Raw genomic sequence first — 23,974 nt, 5'->3', positions numbered from 1 at the left:
AATTCTATTTATTTTGAAGGTATTGACACCTTATTTGTTTTGTTTTGTTGTCTGTCTCCCCCTTCTAGACCATGAGCCCGTTGTTGGGTAGGGACCGTCTCTATATGTTGCCGATTTGTACTTCCCAAGCGCTTAGTAGAGTGCTCTGCAGTAAGCTCTCAGTTAATACAATTGAATTAATAAATGAATGAACCAGGAGGACCTGGGTTCTAATCCTGGCTCTGCCACTTGTCTGCTGTGTGACGTTTGGCAAGTCACTTAACTTCTCTGGTCCTCATTTACCTCATCTGTAAAATGGGGATTAAGACTGTGAACCTCTTGAGGGACAGGGACTGTGTCCAATCCGATTAATGTGTATCCTACCCAACCCATACAACAGTGACTGGCACATAATAAGCGCTTAACAATACTATTATTATTATTATTGTTGTTATTACCATTCTGGCTTCTCTTTCTATGTTTTTTCCATAGATACACAACTATGTATACCTGTAAACTCAATGTGGGCCGGGAATGTGCCTACCAATTCTGTTATATTGTACTCTCCCAAGCGTTTTAGCATGGTGCTGTGCACACAGCAAGCACTCCATAAATATGACTGATTGATTGATTGATTGATTGGAAGTGTGTTTGCCGGAGTGAAGTAGTGTCCATCCAGTGCATTTCACTGGGCGATCACAAGGGAGCACAGAAAGTAGTGCTGAACTGACAATGCGGCTGGAATAATGAAATGTTGCTGTATCAAGATGGGGAGGGATATGGAGGGAGTGGGAAAGAGATAAACAAAGGAGCCCATGGTGGAAGTAATTGGGGTTTTTTGTTTTGTTTTGTTTTTTTGTTTTTTTTTGTTTTTTTTGAGCGAAGTTGCTATTACAGTATCTTCAACGCATTCCAGGCAACAGGATACTTTTAGTTAGGGGAGATTCCCTAACTAGATCATTTCAAGTCAAACAATCAATGGTATTTATTGAGCGCTTGCTGTGCACAGAGCTCTGTATAGATCTCTTGGGAGAGTAAAATACTAAAATGGTGCTAAACACAATTTCTGTCCACAAGGACCTTATAATCTGGTGGAGTTTAGATTCCATTTTAAACTGGACCAGGGACAGAGGGAGAGGTTTCTGGCTTTTGAGCTCTGAGGGAGAAAAAAGGAATGTACTATTAGGAGCAGAAGAGATTTGGGAAAAAGCAGTCTGGATTTCATTAGACAATCAGTTGTATTTTTGATGAAGTTACACTTTCTTTAAATGCCCCTTTCTAAAAGAAGAGGCATTGATGGCTCCTGTCAGTGCCAAACTAGGGTCACTTCCAGTGGCCTCCTTTCTGGATGAAACAAATAATAATAACAATAATAATGATAGTATTCGTTAAGCGCTTACTATGTGTCAAGCCCTGTTCTAAGTGCTGGGAGATACAAGGTGTCCCATGGGGTGTGGCGGGGGGGGGGGGGGGGGGACTCCCAGTCCTCATCCCCATTTTCCAGATGAGGGAACTGAGGCCCAGAGAAGCGAAGTGACTCACCCAAAGTCACACGGCTGACAGTTGGAGGAGCCGGGATTAGAACCCGTGACCTGTGGTTCCCAAGCCTGAGCTCTTTCCACTGAGCCACGCTGTTGCTCTAAAAAGCCCCTCCCCATGCCCCAAAACCATGCTCCCGCTCCCTGCCCCCCTATAGCCCCTCCCCAGCCTCTCTATAGACATGTCCCCTGCCCTATTCCCCTCCTGGCTGAAACCCAGGAGTCGGGAGAGTGTGTCCTCAGTAAAGTGAGTCTGTCAGGCCAAACTGAACACCATAAGGTTCCAGGCCCAAAGGAATGAGGCCTCCCTGGAGGTGACGGCCCAGCTCCGGGAGTTTAAGTGCTGCTGTAGGGGGTGGTGAGTCGGCACCCTCAGGGAAGATGAGGGCACAGGCTCAGGTGCGGCCACGGTGACATTCATTCAATCGTATTTATTGAGCGCTTACTGTGTGCAGAGCACTGGACTAAGCACTTGGGAACTACAAGTTGGCAACAGATGGAGACGGTCCCTACTCAACAGCGGGTTCACAGTCTAGAAGGGGGAGACAGCCAGCAAAACAAAACATATTAACAAAATAGAATAAATATGTACAAATAAAATAAATAGAGTAATAAATATGTACAAACATATATACCTATATACAGGTGCTGTGGGGAGGGGAAGGAGGTAAGGTGGGGGGGATGGGGAGGAGGGGAGAGGAAGGAGGGGGCTTATTCATTTATTCAATTGTCTTTATTGAGCGCTTACAGTGTGCAGAGCACAGTACTAAGCGCTTGGGAAGTACAAGTTGGCAACATATAGAGACGGTCCCCACCCAACAATGGGCTCACAGTCTAGAAGGGGGAGACAGAGAACAAAACAAAACATATTAACAAAATAAAATAAATAGAATAAATATGAATATGTACAAGTAAAATAAATAAATAAAGTAATAAATACATACAAACATATATACATATATACAGGTGCTGTGGGGAGGTGAAGGAGGTAAGGTGGGGGGATGGGGAGGGGGAGGAGGGGTAAGGAAGGAGGGGACTCAGTCTGGGAAGGCCTCCTGGAGGAGGTGAGCTCTCAGTTGGACCTTGAAGGGAGGAAGAGAGCTAGCTTGGCGGACGTGGGGAGGGAGGACATTCCAGGCCCGGGGGATGACGTGGGCCGGGGGTCGACGGCGGGACAGGTGAGAACGAGGCCCAGTGAGGAGGTTAGCTGTAGAGGAGCGAAGGGTGCCGGCTGAGCTGTAGAAGGAAAGAAGTGAGGTGAGGTAGGAGGGGGTGAGGTGATGGACAGCCTTGAAGCGAGAGTGAGGAGTTTTTGCCTGATGCGTAGGTTGATTGGTAGCCACTGGAGATTTTTGAGCAGGGGAGTGACATGCCCAGAGCTTTTCTGCACAAAGATGATCCGGGCAGCAGCGTGAAGTATAGATTGAAGTGGAGAGAGACAGGAGGATGGGAGATCAGAGAGGAGGCTGATACAGTAATCCAGACGGGATAGGATGAGAGCTTGTACGAGCAGGGTAGCGGTTTGGATGGCGAGGAAAGTCTGGAGAGGAAAGGAGAGGATGGAGAGGAAAGTCTGGATGGGGAGGCTCAGTCTGGGAAGGACTCCTGGAGGAGGTGACAGGAGAGAAGCAGCGCGGCTCAATGGAAAGAGCCAGGGCTTTGGAGTCAGAGGTAGTGGGTTCAAACCCCGGCTCCGCCACTTATCAGCTGGGTGACTTTGGGCAAGTCACTTTACTTTTCTGGGCCTCAGTTACCTCATCTGTAATATGGGGATGAAGACTGTGAGCCCCCCGTGGGACAACCTGATCACCTTGTCACCTCCCCAGCGGTTAGAACAGTGCTTTGCACATAGTAAGCGCTTAACAAATGCCATTAAAAAAAAACCAGACCTCTCTCTAGCCCCGCCCCTGCTCCAAGGCCCGCCCCCTGCCCCTCTACAGCCCCGCCCCCTGCCCCCGCCCTATTCCCCTCTAAAGCCCCGCCACCTCCTCCAGGAGGCCTTCCCAGACTGACCTCCCTCCTTCCTCTCCCCCTCCTCCCCATCCCCCCCCCGCCTTACCTCCTTCCCCTCCCCACAGCACCTGTATATATGTTTGTACGGATTTATTACTCTATTTTACTTGTACATATTTATTCTATTTATTTTATTTTGTTAATCTGTTTCGTTTTGTTCTCTGTGTCCCCCTTCTAGACTGTGAGCCCGCTGTTGGGCTATAGGTTGCCAGCTTGTACTTCCCAAGTGTTTAGAGAAGCAGCGTGGCTCAGTGGAAAGAGCCCGGGTTTTGGAGCCGGAGGACATGGGTTCAAATTCCGACCCCGCCACTTGTCAGCTGGGTGACTTTGGGCGAGTCACTTGACTTCTCTGGGCCTCAGTTCCCTCATCTGTCAAATGGGGATGAAGACTGGGAGCCCCCCGTGGGACAACCCGATCACCTTGTAATCTCCCCAGTGCTTAGAACAGTGCTTGGCACAGAGTAAGCGCTTGATAAATGCCATCATTATTATTATTATTAGTGTCCAGTGCTCGGCGCACTTAGAAGCAGTGTGGCTCAGTGGAAAGAGCCCGGGCTTTGGAGTCAGAGGTCATGGGTTCTAATCCTGGCTCCTCCACTTGTCAGCTGTGTGACTTTGGGCAAGTCACTTCACTTCTCTGGGCCTCAGTTCCCTCATCTGTCATATGGGGATGAAGACTGTAAGCTACCGGTGGGACATCCTGATCACCTTGTAACCTCCCCAGCGCTTAGAACAGTGCTTGGCACAGAGTAAGCGCTTGATAAATGCCATCATTATTATTATTATTACATCCTGATCACCTGGTCGCCTCCCCAGCGCTTAGAACAGTGCTTGGCCCAGAGTAAGCGTTTGATAAATGCCATCATTACTATTATTACATCCTGATCACCTTGTCACCTCCCCAGCGCTTAGAACAGTGCTTGGCACAGAGTAAGCGCTTGATAAATGCCATCATTACTATTATTACATCCTGGTCACCTTGTCACCTCCCCAGCGCTTAGAACCGTGCTTGGCACAGAGTAAGGGCTTGGTAAATGCCATCCTGATCACCTTGTCGCCTCCCCAGTGTTTAGAACAGTGCTTGGCACAGAATAAGTGCTTGGTAAATGCCATTATTATTATTATTATTATTACATCCTGGTCACCTTGTTGCCTCCCCAGCGCTTAGAACAGTGCTTGGCACAGAGTAAGCCCTTGATAAATGCCATCATTATTATTATTACATCCTGGTCACCTTGTCACCTCCCCAGGGCTTAGAACAGTGCTTGGCACGGAGTAAGCGCTTGATAAATGCCATCATTATTATTATTATTATTACATCCTGGTCACCTTGTCACCTCCCCAGCGCTTAGAACAGTGCTTGGCACAGAGTAAGCCCTTGATAAATGCCATCCTGATCACCTTGTCGCCTCCCCAGTGTTCAGAACAGTGCTTGGCACAGAATAAGCGCTTGGTAAATGCCATTATTATTATTATTATTATTACATCCTGGTCACCTTGTCACCTCCCCAGCGCTTAGAACAGTGCTTGACACAGAGTAAGGGCTTGGTAAATGCCATCCTGATCACCTTGTCGCCTCCCCAGTGCTTAGAACAGTGCTTGGCACAGAGTAAGCACTTGGTAAATGCCATTATTATTATTATTATTACATCCTGGTCACCTTGTCACCTCCCCAGAGCTTAGAACGGTGCTTGGCACAGAGTAAGCGCTTGCTAAATGCCATCATTATTATTATTATTACATCCTGGTCACCTCGTCACCTCCCCAGGCCTTAGAACAGTGCTTGGCCCAGAGTAAGCACTTTGTAAATGCCATCATCATTATTATTATTACATCCTGATCACCTGGTCGCCTCCCCAGCGCTTAGAACAGTGCTTGGCCCAGAGTAAGCGCTTGGTAAATGCCATCCTGATCACCTTGTCGCCTCCCCAGTGTTTAGAACAGTGCTTGGCACAGAATAAGTGTTTGGTAAATGCCATTATCATTATTATTACATCCTGGTCACCTTGTCGCCTCCCCAGCGCTTAGAACAGTGCTTGGCACAGAGTAAGGGCTTGGTAAATGCCATCCTGATCACCTTGTCGCCTCCCCAGCGCTTAGAACAGTGCTTGGCACAGAGTAAGCGCTTGGTAAATGCCATCATTATTATTATTATTACATCCTGATCACCTGGTCGCCTCCCCAGCGCTTAGAACAGTGCTTGGCCCAGAGTAAGCGCTTTGTAAATGCATCATCATTATTATTATTACATCCTGGTCACCTCGTCACCTCCCCAGGCCTTAGAACAGTGCTTGGCCCAGAGTAAGCGCTTTGTAAATGCCATCATCATTATTATTATTATTACATCCTGATCACCTGGTGGCCTTCCCAGCGCTTAGAACAGTGCTTGGCCCGGAGTAAGCTTTTGATAAATGCCATCATTATTATTATTATTTCATCCTGATCACCTGGTGGCCTTCCCAGCGCTTAGAACAGTGCTTGGCCCAGAGTAAGCGCTTTGTAAATGCCATCATCATTATTATTATTACATCCTGATCACCTGGTGGCCTCCCCAGCGCTTAGAACAGTGCTTGGCCCGGAGTAAGCGCTTGATAAATGCCATCATTATTATTATTATTATTACATCCTGATCACCTGGTGGCCTTCCCAGCGCTTAGAACAGTGCTTGGCCCGGAGTAAGCTTTTGATAAATGCCATCATTATTATTATTATTTCATCCTGATCACCTGGTGGCCTTCCCAGCGCTTAGAACAGTGCTTGGCCCAGAGTAAGCGCTTGGTAAATGCCATCATTATTATTATTATTACATCCTGGTCACCTTGTCACCTCCCCCCACTTAGAATAGTGCTTGGCCCAGAGTAAGCACTTGATAAATGCCATCGTTATTATTATTACATCCTGATCACCTCGTCGCCTCCCCAGCGCTTAGAACAGTGCTTGGCACGGAGTAAGCGCTTGCTAAATGCCATCATTATTATTATTATTACATCCTGATCACCTGGTGGCCTTCCCAGCGCTTAGAACAGTGCTTGGCCCAGAGTAAGCGCTTGGTAAATGCCATCCTGATCACCTTGTCGCCTCCCCAGTGTTTAGAACAGTGCTTGGCACAGAGTAAGCCCTTGATAAATGCCATCATCATTATTATTATTACATCCTGATCACCTCGTCACCTCCCCAGGGCTTAGAACAGTGCTTAGCACAGAGTAAGCGCTTCCTAAATGCCATCATCATCATTATTATTACATCCTGATCACCTCGTCACCTCCCCAGGGCTCAGAACGGTGCTTGGCCCAGAGTAAGCGCTTGGTAAATGCCATCCTGATCACCTTGTCGCCTCCCCAGTGTTTAGAACAGTGCTTGGCACAGAATAAGCGTTTGGTAAATGCCATCATTATTATTATTATTACATCCTGGTCACCTTGTCACCTCCCCAGTGTTTAGAACAGTGCTTGGCACGGAGTAAGGGCTTGGTAAATGCCATCCTGATCACCTTGTCGCCTCCCCAGTGTTTAGAACAGTGCTTGGCACTGAGTAAGCGCTTGGTAAATGCCATCATCATTATTATTATTACATCCTGATCACCTGGTCGCCTCCCCAGCGCTTAGAACAGTGCTTGGCCCAGAGTAAGCGCTTTGTAAGTGCATCATCATTATTATTATTACATCCTGATCACCTCGTCACCTCCCCAGGGCTCAGAACAGTGCTTAGCACAGAGTAAGCGCTTGCTAAATGCCATCATTATTCTTATTATTACATCCTGATCACCTGGTGGCCTTCCCAGCGCTTAGAACAGTGCTTGGCCCAGAGGGAGCGCTTGCTAAATGCCATCATTATTCTTATTATTACATCCTGATCACCTGGTGGCCTCCCCAGCGCTTAGAACAGTGCTTAGCACAGAGTAAGCGCTTGATAAAAGCCATCATCATTATTATTATTACATCCTGATCACCTTGTCACCTCCCCAGCGCTTAGAGCGGTGCTTGGCCCAGAGTAAGCGCTTGCTAAATGCCATCATTATTATTACATCTTGATCACCTTGTCACCTCCCCAGCGCTTAGAACGGTGCTTGGCCCAGAGTAAGCGCTTGCTAAATGCCATCATTATTATTATTTTTACATCCTGATCACCTGGTGGCCTTCACAGGGCTTAGAACAGTGCTTGGCCCAGAGGGAGCGCTTGGTAAATGCCATCCTGATCACCTTGTCGCCTCCCCGGCGTTTAGAACAGTGCCTGGCCCAGAGTAAGTGCTTGCTAAATGCCATCATTATTATTATTACATCCTGATCACCTGGTCGCCTCCCCAGCGCTTAGAACAGTGTTTAGCACAGAGTAAGCGCTTGCTAAATACCATCATCATTATTATTATTACATCCTGATCACCTCGTCACCTCCCCAGGGCTCAGAACGGTGCTTAGCACAGAGTAAGCGCTTGCTAAATGCCATCGTTATTCTTATTATTACATCCTGATCACCTGGTGGCCTTCCCAGCGCTTAGAACAGTGCTTGGCCCGGAGTAAGCTTTTGATAAATGCCATCATTATTATTATTATTTCATCCTGATCACCTGGTGGCCTTCCCAGCGCTTAGAACAGTGCTTAGCACAGAGTAAGCGCTTGATAAAAGCCATCATCATTATTATTATTACATCCTGATCATCTTGTCACCTCCCCAGCGCTTAGAACAGTGCTTGGCCCAGAGTAAGCGCTTGCTAAATGCCATCATTATTATTACATCCTGATCACCTTGTCACCTCCCCAGCGCTTAGAACGGTGCTTGGCCCAGAGTAAGCGCTTGCTAAATGCCATCATTATTCTTATTATTACATCCTGATCACCTGGTGGCCTTCCCAGGGCTTAGAACAGTGCTTGGCCCAGAGTGAGCGCTTGGTAAATGCCATCATTATTATTATTATTATCACATCCTGATCATCTGGTCGCCTCCCCAGCGCTTAGAACGGTGCTTGGCCCAGAGTAAGGGCTTGGTAAGTGCCATCCTGATCACCTTGTCGCCTCCCCAGTGTTTAGAACAGTGCCTGGCCCAGAGTAAGCGCTTGGTAAATCAATCAATCAATCGTATTTATTGAGCGCTCACTGTGTGCAGAGCACTGTAGTAAGCGCTTGGGAAGTACAATAAATGCCATCACTGTTATTATCATTGTTAAGCGCTCAAGAACTAGGGTTGAGGGAGGGAGTAGCCCCGCCCCCCGCCCCCTCCCAGGTGTGTCCCGCCCCCTTCCCGTTGCCCGGTCCCGGTCCCCGGGAGCGGAGTAGGGGGGGAGGCGTCGGTCCTGCTGCCCCTGCTCCCGGTGGGGCTGGGCCTCCTGGGCGGGGAGCGCCCCAGGCCCCGATGGGCAGCGGCCATGGGCGAGGAGCGGAGCCCGGGGAGCCCGGGGAGCCCGGGCCGGGCCCCCAGGCCCGTCTACTGCACCGTCTACTGCGTGGAGAGCGACTCCCCCGTGTCCCCCAGCCCCCCTCCGGAGCGGGGGCCCGGGCTGGGGCCAGCGCCGGGGCCCGGGGGGACCTGCTGCCGGGTCTGCCTGGAGGAGGACAGGCCCCTGGCCCCGCTCGCCTGCTGCCGGACCCCCGTCTGCGGGGACTGTCTGCGGAGCCACCTCGCCGCCCAGGTCGGACCCCCCCCCCTCCCCCTCCCCACTGAGCGCTCACTACCTGCCCAGCGCCTGGGGGTGATGACACAGGGGCGGCAGGTTGGCCCGGCCGGGGTTCCCGGTCTGCCTCCCCGTTTGACAGGGGAGGGGACTGAGGCCCGGAGAGTAGTGATGATACGGGTGGTGATGGAAGTGGGGCTGTTGTAAGCGCTAGGGGGGATACAAGTGATCGGGGGGGTCACAGTCTGCCTCCCCGTTTGGCAGAGGAGCGAACTGGGGTCCGGAGAATGATAATGATAAGGATGATGATGGAAGTGGGGCTGTTGTAAGCACTAGGGGGGATACAATCAATCAATCAATCATATTTATTGAGCGCTTACTGTGTGCAGAGCACTGTACTGAGCGCTTGGGAAGTACAACCTGGCAAAATATAGAGGCAGTCCCTACCCAGTGATCAGGGGTTCACAGTCTGCATCCCCGTTTGACAGAGGAGGGAACTGAGGCCCGGAGAATAGTGATAATATGGGTGATGATGGAAGTGGGGCTGTTGTAAGCGCTAGGGGGGATACAAGTGATCAGGGGGTCACAGTCTGCATCCCCGTTTGGCAGAGGAGGGAACTGAGGCCCGGAGAATAGTGATGATATGGGTGATGATGGAAGTGGGGCTGTTGTAAGCGCTAGGGGGGGATACAAGTTGATCAGGGGTTCACAGCCTGCATCCCCGTTTGACAGAGGAGGGAACTGAGGCCTGGAGAATAGTGATAATATGGGTGATGATGGAAGTGGGGCTGTTGTAAGCGCTAGGGGGGGTACAAGTGATCAGGGGTCACAGTCTGCATCCCCGTTTGGCAGAGGAGCGAACTGGGGTCCGGAGAATAATAATGATAAGGATGATGATGGAAGTGGGGCTGTTGTAAGCACTAGGGGGGATACAATCAATCAATCAATCATATTTATTGAGCGTTTACTGTGTGCAGAGCACTGTACTGAGCGCTTGGGAAGTACAACCTGGCAAAATATAGAGACAGTCCCTACCCAGTGATCAGGGGTTCACAGTCTGCATCCCCGTTTGACAGAGGAGGGAACTGAGGCCCGGAGAATAGTGATAATATGGGTGATGATGGAAGTGGGGCTGTTGTAAGCGCTAGGGGGGATACAAGTGATCAGGGGTCACAGTCTGCATCCCCGTTTGGCAGAGGAGGGAACTGAGGCCCGGAGAATAGTGATGATATGGGTGATGATGGAAGTGGGGCTGTTGTAAGCGCTAGGGGGGATACAAGTTGATCAGGGGTTCACAGCCTGCATCCCCGTTTGACAGAGGAGGGAACTGAGGCCTGGAGAATAGTGATAATATGGGTGATGATGGAAGTGGGGCTGTTGTAAGCGCTAGGGGGGGTGCAAGTGATCAGGGGTCACAGTCTGCATCCCCGTTTGACAGAGGAGGGAACTGAGGCCCGGAGAATAATGATAATATTGATGATGATGGAATTGGGGCTGTTGTAAGCGCTAGGGGGGATACAAGGTGATCAGGTTGTCCCACCTGGGGTTCCCAGTCTGCATCCCTGTTTGACAGAGGAGGGAACTGAGGCCTGGAGAATAGTAATAATATTGGTGATGATGGAATTGGGGCTGTTGTAAGCATTAGTGGGGATACAAGTTGATCAGGTTGTCCCACCTGGGGTTCACAGTCTGCATCCCCATTTGACAGAGGAGGGAACTGAGGCCCAGAGAATAATAATAATAAGGATGATGATGGGATTGGGGCTGTTCTAAGCACTAGGGGAGATGCAAGGTGATCAGATTGTCCCACCTGGGGTTCACAGTCTGCATCCCCGTTTGACAGAGGAGGGAACTGACGCCCGGAGAATAGTAATAATATTGGTGATGATGGAATTGGGGCTGTTGTAAGCGCTAGGGGGGATACAAGGTGATCAGGGGTTCACAGTCTGCATCCCCGTTTGACAGAGGAGGGAACTGAGGCCCGGACAATAGTAATAATATTGATGATGATGGAATTGGGGCTGTTGTAAGCACTAGGGGGGACACAAGGTGAACAGGTTGTCCCAGCTGGGGTTCACAGTCTGCATCCCCCTTTGACAGAGGAGGGAACTGAGGACCGAAGAATAATAATAATATTGATGATGATGGAATTGGGGCTGTTCTAAGCGCTAGGGGGGATACAAGGTGATCAGGTTGTCCCACCTGGGGTTCACAGTCTGCATCCCCATTTGACAGTGGAGGGAACTGAGGCCCGGAGAATAACAATAATGATGATGATGAAATTGGTTCAGCGCTTCCTATGTGCCCAGCACTGTTCTAAGCACTAGGGGGGATACAAGGTGATCAGGTTGTCCCACTTGGGGTTCACAGTCTGCATCCCCATTTGACAGATGAGGGAACTGAGGCCCAGAGAATAGTAACAATAATAATAATAATAATAATAATAATAATAATAATAATAATAATGATGGCATTGGTTCAGCGCTTCCTATGTGCTCAGCACTGTTATAAGCGCTGGGGGGGGATACAAGGTGATCAGGTTGTCCCACCTGGGGTTCACAGGCAGCATCCCCGTTTGACAGATGAGGGAACTGAGGCCCGGAGAATAATAATAATAATAATGATGATGATGGCATTGGTTCAGCACTTCCTATGTGCTCAGCACTGTTGTAAGCACTGGGAGGGGGGATGCAAGGTGATCAGGTTGTCCCACCTGGGCTTAATAATAATAATAATGATGGCATTTATTAAGCGCTTACTATGTGCAAAGCACTGTTCTAAGCGCTGGGGAGGTTACAAGGTGATCAGGTTGTCCCACGTGGGGCTCACAGTCTTAACCCCCATTTTACAGATGAGGTAACTGAGGCACAGAGAAGTTAAGTGACTTGCCCAAAGTCACACAGCTGACAATTGGCGGAGCTGGGATTTGAACCCTTGACCTTTGACTCCAAAGCCCGGGTTCTTTCCAGTGAGCCACACTGCTTGAACTATCCTCTCTAGGTGTATGATACCCACATCTACATCTCCAGCCCTGTTCTCTCTTCCTTTCTGTAGTTTTGCATTTCCTCCTGCCTTCAAGACATCACTACTTGGTTGTCCTCCTGTCACCTCAAGCTTAGCACGTCCGAAAGAGAACTCCTCATCTTCCCTCATTCATTCATTCATTCATTCAATCGTATTTATTGAGCGCTTACTGTGTGCAGAGCACGTACTAAGCGCTTGGGAAGTACAAGTTGGCAACATATAGAGACGGTCCCTACCCAACAGTGGGCTCACAGTCTAGAAATCCCAAATCCCGTCCTCCCCGACTTTCCCATCACCATAGAATGCACCACCATCCTTCCTGTCTCACAAGCCCAAAGCCTTGGGGTTATCCTTGACTCCTCTCCCTCATTCAAAGCACGTATTCAATCCATCGCTAAATCCTGTCAGTCCCACCTTCACAGCACAAAAAATCCGCCCTTTCCCCTCCATCCAAGCTACTACCATGTTTATACAGTCACTCATCCTATCCGGCCTGGATTACTGCATTGGCTTCCTTGCTGACCTCCAGGCCTCTTGTCTCTCCCCACTCCGCTCCCTACTTCGCTCTGCTGCCCAGATCATTTTTCTACAGAAACGTTCAGGACACGTTTCCCCAGCCCTCAAGAAACTCCATCCACCTCCACATCAAACAAAAAATCTCCTCACCGTTGACTTTAAAGCACTCCATCACCTTGTCCCCTCCTACCTCTAGGCTGTAAGCCCCGTGTGGGAAGGGACTGTCGCTCTTGACTGCTGAATTGTACTAGGCCAGCGCTTAGTACAGTGCTCCCTACACAGTAAGCGCTCAATAAATACGACTATGAATTGAATGAATACCTCACCTCGCTGCTCCTCTAATGCAAGCCCTGTCACTGCATCGCCATCTCGTCTAGCTCAAGGCCCTCACCGCAGGCCCAGCTCCAGGCAGCAGGCCCCAGGTGGATCACTGTGGGCGCCTGGCCGGCTCTGGAAGTGGTCCGGGGGGAGGTGGTTCACAGTCTGCATCCCCATTTGACAGATGAGGGAACTGAGGCCCAGAGAATAATAATAATATAATAATAATAATAATGGCATTTATTAAGCGCTTACTATGTGCAAAGCACTGTTCTAAGCGCTGGGGAGGTTACAAAGTGATCAGGTTGTCCCACAGGGGGCTCACAGTCTTCATCTCCATTTTACAGATGAGGGAACTGAGGCCCAGAGAAGAATAATAATATAATAATAATAATAATAATGGCATTTATTAAGCGCTTACTATGTGCAAAGCACTGTTCTGAGCACTGGGGAGGTTACAAGGTGATCAGGTTGTCCCACAGGGGGCTCACAGTCTTCATCTCCATTTTACAGATGAGGTCACTGAGGCACAGAGAACTGAAGTGACTTGCCCAAAGTCACACAGCTGACAATTGGCAGAGCTGGGATTTGAAACCATGACCTCTGACTCCAAAGCCCGTGCTCTTTTCCACTGAGCCACGCTGCTTCCTATAATAATGATGGCATTGGTTCAGCGCTTCTTATGTGCCCAGCGCTGCTCTAAGTGCTAGGGGGGATACAAGGTGATCAGGTTGTCCCACCTGGGGTTCACAGTCTGCATCCCCATCTGACAGATGAGGGAACTGAGGCCCAGAGAATAATGATAATTATAATGATGGCATTGGTTCAGCGCTTACTATGTGCCCAGCGCAGTTCCAAGCGCTGGGGTGCGGGGGGGATACAAGGTGATTATCAGGTTATCCCACGTGGGGCTCACAGTCTTCATCCCCATTTTACAGATGAAGGAACTGAGGCACAGAGAATAATAATAATGATGGCATTTGTTAAGCGCTTACTATGTGCCCAGCACCGTTGTAAGCGCTAGGGGAGATACAAGGTGATCAGGTTGCCCGACATGGAGCTCGCAGTCTTCATCCCCATTTTACAGATGAGGGAACTGAGGCTCGGAGAAATCATAATAATGGCATTTGTTAAGCACTTACTATGTGCCAAGCACTATTCTAAGCATGGGGTGAGATACGAGGTGATCAGGTTGTCCCCTGTGGGGCTTACAGTCTTCATCCTCATTTGACAGAGGAGGGCACTGAGGCACAGAGGAGTGAAGTGACTGACCCGAACTCACACAGCGGACAAGTGGCGGAGTTGGGATTAGAACCCATGACCTCTGTTAAGCATTTACTAGGTGCCAAGCACTGTTCTAAGGGCTGGGGTAGATACAAGGTAATCAGGTTGTCCCACGTGGGGGTCACACTCTTAATCCCCATTTTACAGATGAGGGAACTGAGGCCCAGAGAAGTCAAGTGACTTGCCCAAAGTCAAACAGCTGACAATTGGCGGAGCCGGGATTTGAACCCATGACCTCTGACTCCCAAGCCCGGGCTCTTTGCATTGAGCCATGCTGCTTCTCTATCTGTTGCCGATTTGTACTCTCCCAAGTGCTTAGTACAGTGCTGTAGACACAGTAAGCGCTTAATAAATGCCATTATTATTATTATTAATAAATATGAATGAATGGATGAATAAGTGAATGAATGAATGCTCGGAGTGCTGCAGGACCTCATCCTCACCCCCATCCTCACCCTACCCACCCCTCCGACGCCCCTTACGGTGTGCCAAACACTGCTCGGAGCGCTACGGGACCTCATCGGAATCACAACAATAAATAGGGTACTTCTTGCTTACGGTGTGCCAAGCACTGGTCTGAACGCTGGGAGACATGATCAGAATCATAATACTAAGTAGCCTACTTGTTAAGTGTTTTCGGTGTGCTAAGCACTGGTCTTAGTGCTTATAGCTATTATTCTATTTATTCTGATGGTTTTGACACCTGTCTACCTGTTTTGTTTTGTTGTCTGTCTCCCCCTTCTAGACTATGAGCCCCTTGTTGTGTAGGGACCGTCTTTATATGTACTTGTACTTCCCAAGCGCTTAGTACAGTGCTCTGTACGTAGTAAGTGCTCAATAAATACGATTGAGTGAATGAATGAATGTTCTGAGCGCTGGGGGACTTGATCATAATCGTAATACTAAGTAGGGTACTTGTTAAGCGTTTAAGGTGTGCCGAGCTTTGGGGGGACGTGATCATAATCGTAATAAGTAGGGTACTTGTTGAGAAGCAGCGTGGCTTATTGGCAAGAGCTTGGGAGTCAGAGGTCGTAGGTTCGAATTCCGGCTCCGCCACTTATCAGCCGTATGACTTTGGGCAAGTGACTTCATTTCTCTATGCCTCAGTTCCCTCATCCGTAAAATGGGGATTGAGTCTGCGAGCTCCCCGTGGGACAACCTGATTACCTTATATCTTCCCCAGTGCTTAAAACAATGCTTGGCACATAGTAAGCGCTTAACAAATTCCATCATTATTATTGTTATTGAGCGCTTACGGTGTGCCAAGCACTGTTCTAAGCACTGGGGGACATGATCATAATCATAATTTATATCAGTAGGGTACTTGTTAAGTGCTTACTGTGTGCCAAGCACTGTTCTAAGTGCTGGGGTACATAACCATAATCATAATAAGTAGGGAACTTGTTAAGTGCTTACTGTGTGCCGAGCACTGTCCTAAGCGCTGGGGGTAGATAATGATAATAATAATTAGGGTACTTGTTAAGCGCTTACTATGTGCCAAGTACAAGTTAGGTTGGACACAGTCCCCGTCCCACATAGGGCTCACACTCTTAATCCCCATTTTACAGAAGAGGGAACTGAGGCCCAGAGAAGTGAAGTGACTTGCCTAAGATCACACAGCTGACATGTGGTGGAGTCGGAATTAGAACCCATGACCTTCTGATTTCGAGGCCCAGGGCTCTAGCAACTATGGTATGCTGCTTCTCCTACCCACCTCCTCCTCCACCTCCTCCCCATCCTCCTCCCTCTCCCCCTCTTCTTCTCCATCTTCTTCTTCTTCTTTCTTCTTCTTCTTCTTCTTCTTCTTCTTCTTCTTCTTCTTCTTCTTCTTCTTCTTCTTCTTCTTCTTTCTTTCTTTCTTTCTTTCTTCTTTCTTCTTCTTTCTTCTTCTCCTTCTCTTCCTCCTCCTCCTCCTCCTTCTCCTCCTCCCCCACCCCACCCCTGCAGTCTCTTTCCCCATTCCCCCTCCTCCCCGTCATCTCTGCCGCCCAGACAACTGCCCCCTCCACCCCCCTCCAGAGGTCCATGTCTCCCTGGTATCTCTGGAGAAGCAGCATGGCTCAATGGAGAGAGCATGGGCTTTGGAGTCAGAGGTCATGGGTTCAAATCCCGGCTCCGCCAACTGTCAGCTGTGTGACTTTGGGCAAGTCACTTAACTTCTCTGGGCCTCAGTTACCTCATCTGTAAAATGGAGATTAAAACTGTGAGCCCCCCGTGGGACAAGCTGATCACCTTGTAACTTCCCAGCGCTTAGAACAGTGCTTTGCATATAGTAAGCGCTTAATAAATACCATTATTATTATTATTGTTATCTCTGGGGGCTCTCCTGGAAGTCTCTGCCCCTGGACATCTCTGGGGCCCCCAGAGGCCCTTGGGACTCCCTGGTTCCTCGTGTTTCTGGGTCTGTCTCTCTCTGCTTCTCCTCATGGTCAGGGAACATGCCTGCAAATTCTGATGCAGTGTACTCTCCCCAGCGCTTAGTACAGTGCTCTGCATATAGTAAGTGCTCGGGCAATACCCTCATTTTGTTGTCTGTCTCCCCCCTCTAGACTGTGAGCCTGTTGTTGGGAAGGCACTGTCTCCATGTATGGCCGAATTGTGCTTTCCAAGCACTTAGTACAGTGCTCCGCACACAGTGAGCACTCAATGAGTACGATTGAGTGAGTGAATGATTGATTAGGAGGTCTCTCTGTGGTCTGGCCTGTCGCCGCCTTTCTGCGTAGAGCCTCCTTGGCCAAATTGGTCTTGTGCCTCTGTTTCAGGAGGTCAAGGCTCTGCACCTCTGCCTCGGGTTCCCCCGTCACTGCGGAGGCTGGCTGCTATCTGAGACTTTCTGGTGGGTCATGGGGCTGTCTCTCATCTTTGTCCCTCTGGGGCAGATCTGTGTCCCTATGGAATCCAGATAATAATAATAATGATGGTATTTGTTAAGTGCTTACTATGTGCAAAGCACTGTTCTAAGCGCTGGGGGGATACAAGGTGATCAGGTTGTCCCACATGGGGCTCACGGTCTTAATCCCCATTTTACAGATGAGGTAACTGAGGCCCAGAGAAGTTAAGTGACTTGCCCAAAGTCAAACAGGTGACAGTTGGCAGAGCTGGGATTTGAACCCATGACCTCTGACTTCAAAGCCCATGCTCTTTCCACTGAGCCACGCTCTCTGGTGGGTCTTTGGCTCTGTCATAGATGGCTGTGGTACTGGTTGCTGGCCCCTTCCCTTTTTCTTTCATTCATTTATTCGTTCAATAGTATTTATTGAGTGCTTCTCCCCGGACTGTGCTCCCTGGCAGCTCTTTCCGTGTTCTCTAGTGAGTTAAGAAGCTGTTTGTCTACTCGATTTGCATTTGACTTTGCCCCATAACACCGATGGGCTGACATGGAGGTAGCAAAGGCAGGTTTTTTTCTCTTCTGTAAAAGAGAATGAGGTCCACCAAAAAACCTGTTTTCAGGACCTAGTTCATATCCCCACACTCCAAGAAGACTAAGTGGACTTTCCTTTAATTAGCACTAGATTTTATTAGAGAAGCAGCATGGCTCAGTGGAAAGAGCCTGGGCTTTGGAGTCAGAGGTCATGGGTTCAGATCCCAGCTGTGAGACTTTGGGCAAGTCACTTCACTTCTCTGTGCCTCAGTTACCTCATCTGTAAAATGGGGATTAAGACTATGAGCCCCCTGTGGGATAACCTGATCACCTTGTAACCTCCCCAGTGCTTAGTGCACTATCTACAACCTCACCAACTCTGAAATCCCTCTCCCTGATCATAACCTCCTCACCTGCCTCCTCACTCTCACTCCTCTCCCCTATAAATCTATATTACTACCTCACAGAGACCTCCGCTGTCTCGACCCCGTCCATCTTTCTGAGCGCCTCTCACCCCACCTCGCCTCCTTTTCCTCTCTACCCAATATTGATGATCAGATTACTGCTCTCAACTCTACCCTCTCTACTCAGCTCGACTCCCTCGCTCCCCTTTCCCTTCGCCGCTCTCGCACCACTAACCCACAGCCCTGGATCACTGCCACTGTCCGCCTCCTTCGCTCTTATGCTCGAGCTGCCGAACGCTGCTGGCGAAAGCCTAAGCACCATGCCAACCTCGTTCACTTCAAGTTTATCCTTTCCTGCCTTAACTCTGCCCTCTCCTCTGCCAGACAAAACTATTTCTCCTCCCTTATTGACACCCATGCCCATCAACCCCATCAGCTCTTCCGTACATTTAACTCCCTTCTCAGGCCCCCTGTTCCTCCCCCTCCTCCTTCCCTCACCCCCAATGATCTGGCCTCCTACTTCATTAATAAAATTACATCCATCAGGTCTGAGCTCCCCAAAGTCACTCCTCCCCCTTCTCCAACCCCCCGGCTCTCAACCCTCTCTGCTACTCTCCCATCCTTCCCAGCAGTATCCTCAGATGAGATCTCCTCCCTCCTCTCAAGTGCTACTCCGGCCACCTGTGCTTCTGACCCCATTCCCTCTCATCGTATGAAATCTCTCGCTCCGTCCCTCCTCCACTCCTTAACGTCCATCTTCAACCGCTTACTCTCCACTGGCTCCTTCCCCTCTGCCTTCAAACATGCCCACGTCTCCCCCATCCTAAAAAAGCCCTCTCTCGACCCCACCTCACCTTCTAGTTATTGCCCTATCTCCTTCCTACCATTCCTTTCCAAACTCCTTGAACGAGTCGTCTACACATGCTGCCTCGAATTTCTCAGCTCCAACTCTCTCCTCGACCCCCTCCAATCTGGCTTCCGTCCCCTACATTCCACGGAAACTGCCCTCTCAAAGGTCACCAATAACCTCCTGCTTGCCAAATCCAACAGCTCCTACTCTATCTTAATCCTCCTCGACCTCTCAGCTGCCTTCGACACTGTGGACCACCCCCTTCTCCTCAACACGCTTTCCAACCTTGGCTTCACAGACTCCGTCCTCTCCTGATTCTCCTCTTATCTCTCCGGCCGTTCATTCTCAGTCTCTTTTGCGGGCTCCTCCTCCCCCTCCCATCCCCTTACTGTAGGGGTTCTTCAAGGGTCAGTTCTCGGTACCCTTCTGTTCTCTATCTACACTCACTCCCTTGGTGAACTTATTTGTTCCCACGGCTTCAACTATCATCTCTACGCTGATGACATCCAAATCTACATCTCTGCCCCTGCTCTCTCTCCCTCCCTCCAGGCTTGTATCTCCTCCTGCCTTCAGGACATCTCCATCTGGATGTCTGCCCGCCATCTAAAACTCAATATATCCAAGACTGAACTCCTTATCTTCCCTCCCAAACCCTGCCCTCTCCCTGACTTTCCCATCACTGTTGACGGCACTACCATCCTTCCCGTCTCACAAGCCCATGACCTTGGTGTCATCCTCAATTCTGCTCTCTCGTTCACCCCTCACATCCAATCCGTCACCAAAACCTGCTGGTCTCACCTCCGCAACATCACGAAGATGCACCCTTTCCTCTCCATCCAAACCGCTACCCTCCTTTTTCAATATCTCATCCTATCCCGACAGGATTACTGTGTCAACCTCCTCTCTGATCTCCCATCCTCCTGTCTCTCCCCACATCAATCTATACTTCACGCTGCTGCCTGGATCGTCTCTGTGCAGAAACTGTCTGGGCATGTTACTCCCCTCCTCAAAAATCTCCAGTGGCTACCAATCCACCTATGCATCAGGCAAAAACTCCTCACTCTCGGCTCCAAGGCTGTCCATCCCCTCGCCGCCTCCAACCTCACCTCCCTTCTTTCCTTCTCCAGCCCAGCCCGCACCCTCTACTCCTCTGCTGTTAACCTCCTCACTGTGCCTCGTTCTCGCCTGTCCCGCTGTCAACCCCCGTTACACATCCTTCCCCTGGCCTGGAATACCCTCCCTCCGCACATCCGCCAAGCTAGCTCTTTTCCTCCCTTCAAAGCCCTACTGAGAGCTCACCTCCTCGAGGAGGCCATCCTAGACTGAGCCTCCTCCTTCCTCTCCCCCTCTTCCTCCTCTCCTTCCCCCCCGCCGTACCTCCTTCCCCACCCCACAGCACCTGTATATATGTATATATGTTTGTACATATTTATTACTCTATTTTACTTGTACATATTTATTCTATTTATTTTATTTTGTTAATATGTTTTGTTTTTTTGTTTGCCCCCCCTTCTAGACTGTGAACCCACTGTTGGGTAGGGACCGTCTCTATATGTTGCCAACTTGTACTTCCCAAGCACTTATTACAGTGCTCTGCACACAGTAAGTGCTCAATAAATATGATTGAATGAATGAATGCTTTGCACATAGTAAGCACTTAATAAATGCCATTATTATTATTATTATTACTATTATTATTATTATTATCATGGGCTTTACTTTCAAAGGTATTTTCCATGTAGAGTAGTGAAACTACTTGCTTCCTTGAACTTGGATACAAAATCTCTACACTTCTTCATTTTGCGAAATTTAATCAGAGTAGCCAGCCTCTTGTTGGTAGGCACTTAGTAAATATTAACTATATTATCTCATTGATTTTTTTTGTTATCATTATGGTGCTTATTAAGTACTTTGTGACTGCTAGATAAATATTAACTGAGGCATAACCAGATATTGTCTACATCAGGGTAAGTTTCATGAACCATGCCCTCTCTTAATATGTCCCATATGTCACCAGAACAGGTGAGTAGCTGTGTTTTTGCAGCCTCTTCTAGACATTCCCTGAGACAACAGCTGCTCTTCGAGGATTCCCCAGACCTAGAACATAGAAACCCCCCTCGCCTTTTTAATAATAATTGTGGTATTTGTTAAGCGCTTACTACGCGTCAAGCATTGGACTAAGCGCTGGGCTAGATACAAGTTAGGTTGGACACAGTCCCTGTCCCTGATGGGGCTCACAATCCTAATCCTCACTTGATTTGTGTGGTAACTGAGGCACAGGGAAGTGAAGTAGTTTGCCCAAGGTTATTTCGAGTCAAATGTAGCAGCAACAGCAGTTGCCTGGCAGAGACTGAGGCTCTTTCTGGAGCTTAGTGAGAGAGTGGCAGAAGAAATTCAGAAGCAGTTTTTGGTAGGCAGAGGGGAAGTTTCCTCCAGTGATCCTAAAATATCTGCTTCTCCCTACTTCTTAAATTGTGAACCCCATGTGGGACGGGGACTGTGATGGGATTTCTTGTGTTTAACCCAGCACTCAACACAGTAACAAATGCCATCATGATAGTACAAGGGAGTGGCATGTCGGACAGAGGAAAATGAAAGAAGTCACTGGGTCCTTTCAGCCTAGTCTTCTACACTTAGACTTACCACCAAGTTCGTTGTGGGCAGGGAAGTTGTCTTATATTGTATTCTATCAGTCGATTGGCATTTACTGTGTGCAGAGCCCTGTACGAGGCACTTGGGAGAGGACAGTGCAACCATATAACAGGCACATTCCCTGACCACAATGTGCTTACAATATAGAGGGGGAGACAGACGTGAATATAAATAAATTACAGATATGTACATAAGTGCTGAGGGCCTGGACGATGGTGGTGGGTAAAGGGAGCAAGTCAGGGTGATGCAGAAGAGAGTGGAAATGATGGCTTTGTCAGGGAAGGCCTCTTGGAGGAGATGTGCCTTCAATAAGCCTTTGAAGGTGGGGAGAGTCATTGTCTTTCGGATACAAAGGGGGAGGGGTGTTTTGTACTTCCCAAGCGCTTGTACTTCCCAAGCGCTTAGTACAGTGCTCTGCACATAGTAAGCGCTCAATAAATACGATTGATTGATTGATTGATTGATTCCAGGCCAGGGGCAGGACATGGCCGAGAGGTCGGCCGTGAGATAGACGAGATGGAGGTACCGTGAGGAGGTTTGCGTTAGAGGAGCGAAGTTTGCGGACTGGGTTGTAGTAGGAGAGTAGTGGGCCGAGGTAGGAGGGGGCAAGGTGATTAAGTGCTACAAAACCGATGGAAAGGAGTTTTTGTTTGATACAGAGGTGGAGGGGCAACCGCTGGAGGTTCTTGAGGACTGGGGAAACGTGGACTGAACGTTTTTGTAGAAAAATGATCCAGGCAGCAAAGAGAAGTATGGACTGGAGTGGAGAGAGACAGGAGGCAGGGAGGTCCGCAAGAAGGCTGATTACAGTAATAAAGGAGGGATAGGATGATGATAATAATAATAATGATGGTATTTGTTAAGCCCTTGCTATGTGCGAAGCACTGTTCTGAGTGCTGGGGGATACAAGGTGATGAGATTGTCCCACAGGGGGCTCACGGTTTTAGTCCGTTTTGCAGATGAGGTGACTGAGGAACAGAGAGGTTGAGTGGCTTGCCCAGGGTCGCACAGCTCACAAGTGGTGGAGCCGGGATTCAAACCCATGACCTCTGACTCCCAAGCCCAGGCTCTTTCCACTGAGCCACGCTGATAAGTGCTTGGATTACCGTCGTAGCAGGTCTTCTCCCAAGCGCTTAGTACAGTGCCCTCCACACGGTGAGTCTCCGGTAAATATGATTGACTGGATCATGAACCTGTGTGTCAGCATGGAGGCTGTTGAGGGTAGGGACTATGCTTGTCTGTTGTACATTATAGTGGTTAGAATGCAATCAAGTCTCCCCCACTCGTGGGTACAGTTTTGGCCGAGTCCGACCGTCTGTTCTGATTATGCCAGTTCTTCTAGACTGTGAGCCTGCTATTGGGTAGGGACCGTCTCTACATGTTACCAACTTGTACTTCCCAAGTGCTTAATACACTGCTCTGTGCACAGTAAGTGTTCAATAAATACGATTGAATGAATGAATTATGAAGGAACCTAACCCCGCACGTAAGCGCGCACACACAGAAAGCATTTAAAGAAAAGTGTGGTTAGGAATGAGGTTCACAGCTGGCTTAGAGCATTCTATGCCTGTAGCTATCCATCTCATCTTAGACTTCTCCATCTCACCTATTTTCTGAGGTCTTATTCTACGCTATCAGCTCTTTGGCTAGACTCTAAGTACCTTGTGAGCAGAGATCGTGTCTAACTGTATTCTACACTCCCAGGCTCTTTGTTCAGTCTCTGCACAAAGCAAATGCTTAATAAATAAGATTGATCAATTGCGTTTGTCGTGATTGGGGACCATAGACTAAAGTTGCAGAGTTTTTGCTCCATAATGTGATGTAAAGGTAAAAATACATCAACTAAAAAGCAGTTAGGAGTCCATCCTTTATCCAGAGTTTTGTGCACTTTGGTTCACCCAAGATCCTTTGTGTGAGGGGAAGGGATGGTCTGAATTATTACTATCATTATTATTATTATTATTATTATTATTATTATTATTATTATTATTATTATTATTATTATGTGCTCGTTGGCAGTGGCAGAGTCTTTTGTTTTTCTACAAATCTCTTGTGTTTTATATAGATTAATTAAATGTTTATTGGAGCATGGCCCCATAATCGATGCCTTCCTGGATGAGGTAGATGGCAAAGATTTCCCGAAACAGGATCCCAGGGGCTGGCTAAGTAACTGCACATATGGGCAATTGGTCGGACTTTGCGGTGTCTACCTCGTGACCAGATGATGCAGAAATTGAATGCGGACTTGAGGGTGGCTATTGGAGAGCAAAGTATGGTTTAAACATTAATTAACAGCTTCGATCTTTTCTCAAGTCAACTTTTTGGACCATACCCGTAAAACTCCCTTAGCCAGAGAACACTTTGAAATGACTTGGCAGTACCAGAACCAACTAATTCTTGGTGTTGTGGGCAGGGAACGTGTTCTACCAG

At 48.7% G+C, this 23,974-nt stretch overlaps 1 protein-coding gene across 1 annotated transcript in view; it reads left to right on the top strand.

Moving 5' to 3' along the window:
* The first annotated feature begins 8,889 nt into the window (after positions 1 to 8,889).
* The window catches only part of RNF217 (ring finger protein 217), a 194,642-nt gene continuing 179,557 nt past the window's right edge, over positions 8,890 to 23,974 (top strand). The window contains exon 1 of the mRNA XM_038762547.1: positions 8,890 to 9,153. Coding sequence (XP_038618475.1) covers positions 8,890 to 9,153 — 264 coding nt within the window. The remainder of the gene's footprint in view (positions 9,154 to 23,974) is intronic.

The sequence above is a fragment of the Tachyglossus aculeatus genome, chromosome 2, assembly GCF_015852505.1.
Source record: "Tachyglossus aculeatus isolate mTacAcu1 chromosome 2, mTacAcu1.pri, whole genome shotgun sequence".
Classification (NCBI taxonomy): Eukaryota; Metazoa; Chordata; class Mammalia; order Monotremata; family Tachyglossidae; genus Tachyglossus; species Tachyglossus aculeatus.
This window is presented reverse-complemented; position numbering and strand designations above follow the sequence as displayed.